The sequence below is a fragment of the Sinocyclocheilus grahami genome, unplaced genomic scaffold (assembly GCF_001515645.1).
Source record: "Sinocyclocheilus grahami isolate Dianchi unplaced genomic scaffold, SAMN03320097.WGS_v1.1 scaffold706.1, whole genome shotgun sequence".
NCBI classification, from domain to species: Eukaryota; Metazoa; Chordata; class Actinopteri; order Cypriniformes; family Cyprinidae; genus Sinocyclocheilus; species Sinocyclocheilus grahami.
Window position 1 is genome coordinate 830258 of NW_015505885.1, and position 3666 is coordinate 833923.

General features: G+C 34.5%; 1 protein-coding gene across 1 annotated transcript in view; it reads right to left on the bottom strand.

The window, feature by feature from the left end:
* Positions 1–3601: 3601 nt before the first annotated feature.
* The window catches only part of LOC107559932 (myomesin-1), a 34313-nt gene continuing 34248 nt past the window's right edge, over positions 3602–3666 (bottom strand). The window contains exon 32 of the mRNA XM_016243960.1: positions 3602–3644. Within this exon, the coding sequence (XP_016099446.1) occupies positions 3624–3644 (21 nt within the window). The 3' untranslated portion in view covers positions 3602–3623. The remainder of the gene's footprint in view (positions 3645–3666) is intronic.

Here is a 3666-nt window from a genome sequence, read left to right on the forward strand (position 1 = left end):
TTTGGTGGGTCGGGGTAGCTGTAGTTTTATTTAGAGGGTTTGTATTAGCCGGGGTTGATGTTAGAGTTGGGGTAACTGGGCTGGCTGATATGGGAACTGATCTGTTTGAAGGCGTTGTTGGACGACACGTGGCTTCAGGAGTTGTAGGTCCAACAATCACGTTTCCGTCAGCGTCGGCCAGATATGACACCACACCAAAATCACCCATGTTTTCGATCACATTCAACTGGCAAGAGCAAGAGGCACAAGTTACATGGACGTACAAATGCAGTTCTCATGTTAATCTTGCTTCCCCCCCCCCCCCCTCCTACATTTATAGTTATACTATTTGACAGCCTTAAATAGTCAAATATAGCAAGATAGAGAAGACCTGCTATATTTAAAACTTTTGAGGTGATATGAGTTGATCATGTATTCTTTTATCTCTGACCAAAAGTACATGCATGCAGTAAGTGGCTAAAATGTATTGCATAATGCAAATCTATCGCTACTTCTGTGTTTATTTGTATTTTTTGACAGTTGTGTGAATAATATGCAACTGCAGAAATAATTAACTATAGTGTTCGATGCTAATGTTTTACATTTTTACACTAGTAAACTATCACTTTTTTTATGACTTGAATTTAGGGATGCATATACATGAATGTTTTTCATTCTAGCATAAATGTATAATTTAATTTGATTCGTAAAAAGTAGTTTTTAGCACAAAAAAAAAAAAAGATTGCTGGTCACACACTGAATTAAATCCAGGCTGAAGTATGTCTAGCAAAAATATAATTTGGCATATAAACGACGTTGCACAATGCAAATCATTGTTGTAGTTTTTAATTCACTGTGCACTTTTTGCACTGTAGTTTAAATAATATATAAATAAAATATATTTTTACTAGATCTTCTCCAGTCTGGATTCAATTCAGTGTGCAGCCAGACCAAGGCTTTTCAATCTGCAACCAAGATATTAGCACCATGTTCTTACTCTCCACTGAGGATATGCACTACCGGTCAAAAGTTTGGAATAATTATGATTATTTTTTTATGTTTTTGAAAATGTTTTATGCTCACCAAGCCTGCATTAAAATTTTTTTTTAAATATATATTTTTTAAATACAGTAAAATTATTTTATTAGAATGATTTCTAATGGATCATGTCACACTGAAGACTGGAGTAATGCTGAAAATTCAGCTTTGCATCACAGGAATAAAATAAAGCAATAAGCCCCGTGAAGCCGTGGTTTACAGTGAATTTATAACAGCTAAGGGGCATTGTTAGGCACGACGTGAAGTTTCAGAGCAAATAAAGTGTAATGATATAAAAACAGTATTAAAACAGTATTCTTCCAGCAAACAATGTAGTTCCTCAGAATCGGTTGTGGTTCTAACAAAGCGGATGCCAAACAACACACAAAGTAAACAAAGGTGTGTGTTTGTAGAGTAATTTACAACAGCTTCGAACGCGGCACAACCAGTCAGAATCAAGGACCGTAACTCTCCGTTTTATAAACTGTATTAAACTCAAGTGATTTGATATGTCAAATCATTCCGCCTGTTGAAGAGAGGTGTTTTCTTTTTCATTGACTTCCATTGTGAAAAAATAAGTTCTTCATGGAACATGATCTTTACTTAATATCCTAATGATTTTTAGCATAAAAGAAAAATCTATAATTTTGAGCCATACACAGTGTATTTTTGGCTATTGCTACAAATATACCCCAGTGACTTCAGACTGGTTTTGTGCTGCAGGGTCACATATGCTTTATCAATATTGTGACCACATTGCATTTTTGTCACAAATACAAACATTTGAAATTGACATTTAATAATTCGAAAATGTATTTAAAGCAAACCCGAAACTAGTGGCATGTGAAAAAATATGCTATACAGAGAAACTTGAGCTCACGTACTTCTCTCATTCAGCACAAATAAAAGCTTTGTATTTTTGGCGTTAACTACTATAAATTAACTATAAAACGTTAGTTAAACATTAACTATAAAAGTCACTTTGAAATACAAGCTGCATATTTCAGATGATTAAATTTGTATTTTTTTATTTTTTTTTGCTGTTGTTATTATTATTATTATTTGTATTAATTTTTTCTCTGTTTTGATCCTGGTCTGTAATATGACTTGTGCTATTCACTGGTTGTTGGAAAAAAAAAAAAGTGACTAATTCCTGACAATACAGTAACAACTAAAAAAAGAACTAAAACAAAGGAACAAAATAATAAAAGCTGCATGTAACTTGTGAGAATGATATCTTTTTTCTGCATGTCATGTGTGGGGATCCATAATTTAGACATTTTCAAGGTTTACATAGAGTCATCTTCTGAGATTAAAATTTCAAACATGATCTAAATCCCACATTTATAGCTGTACATTGAATTTTTTTCAAAATCATTGTCAGAAAATGTCTTAATGCTATAAAAATGTCATGTATTCTTAAGTTTAAGAGAAACGCTTCTTAAAAGGACAGTTTGCCCAAAAACTATAATTAATTTTCTGATGAAAATGTCTTTCATCGTTTACTCATCCTCAAGTTGTTCCAAACCTGTATGAGTTTCTTCCTTCTGTTGAACACAAAAGAAGATATTCTGAAGAATCATGGAAACCAAACAGTTGACGGTAGCCACTGACTTCCACAGTGTTTTCTTCAGTACTGTGGAAGTCAATGGCTACCGCCAACTGTTCGGTTTGTGCTCAACATAAGAAAGAAACTCATACAGGTTTGGAACAACTTGAGGGTGAATAAATGCTGACAGAATTAGCTAACACTTTATTTTAAGGTGTTCTTGTTACACATGTTACATGTATTTACTATTATAATAACATGCATAATTACATGCAAGTAACCCTAAGCCAGACCCTAACCTTATAGTAAGTGCATGTAGTTAATTAATATTACTCAGTATTTAAAGGGGTCATAGGATGCTACATGCACTTTTACAAGTTGTTTGAACTGAAATGTGTGTTGGCAGTGTGTGTACACAACCACCATATAATGATAAAAATCCACCTAGTGTTTTTTTTTAATTTTTTTAAATCTGGTTAAATGTTTTCCCCTTTCTCAAATCGAGCCGATCTCAGATGCCTGTCTGTGTGACGTTTGATTGACAATAGTGTGTCAGCACAGACTGGACTGGCGTCTACCTTAGCTCCGCCCTGAGTGACTGTCATCAGTAGTCTCATCTCCAGAAGAAGTGAGTGTAATGTTTTGTAATGAATCTTTGTAAATCGCCTTTCCTAATAATGTGCTAATTAGCAAGTTTCACAATGAATGCAGCTGAAGCAAACGGTCTCTCTGAGAGCAGCTCTGCAGAGAGGGGCGGGGACAGCAGAGCTCATTAACATTTAAAGGGAAATGACAAAAACGGGCTTGATCTGAAAAGAGCTGTTTTTGACCAGGTAAAAAAAGGTGTTTTTTTACACTACCATTGAGAAATTTTAACCAAACTATGTTACAGACTTTTCATTAAGACCCTAAAGTATCATATCAACTTGTGGAAAATGGGCATCCTATGACCCCTTTAAATGCATAATTACACTGTAACAAGGACACCTTAAAATAAAGTGTAACTCAGAATGATCATTTTTGGGTGAACTGTCCCTTTAAACACAGTCACGTGTTCTTACTTGTGATGCCAGGTGACATGCAGCTCGTCGTTGTAGTAG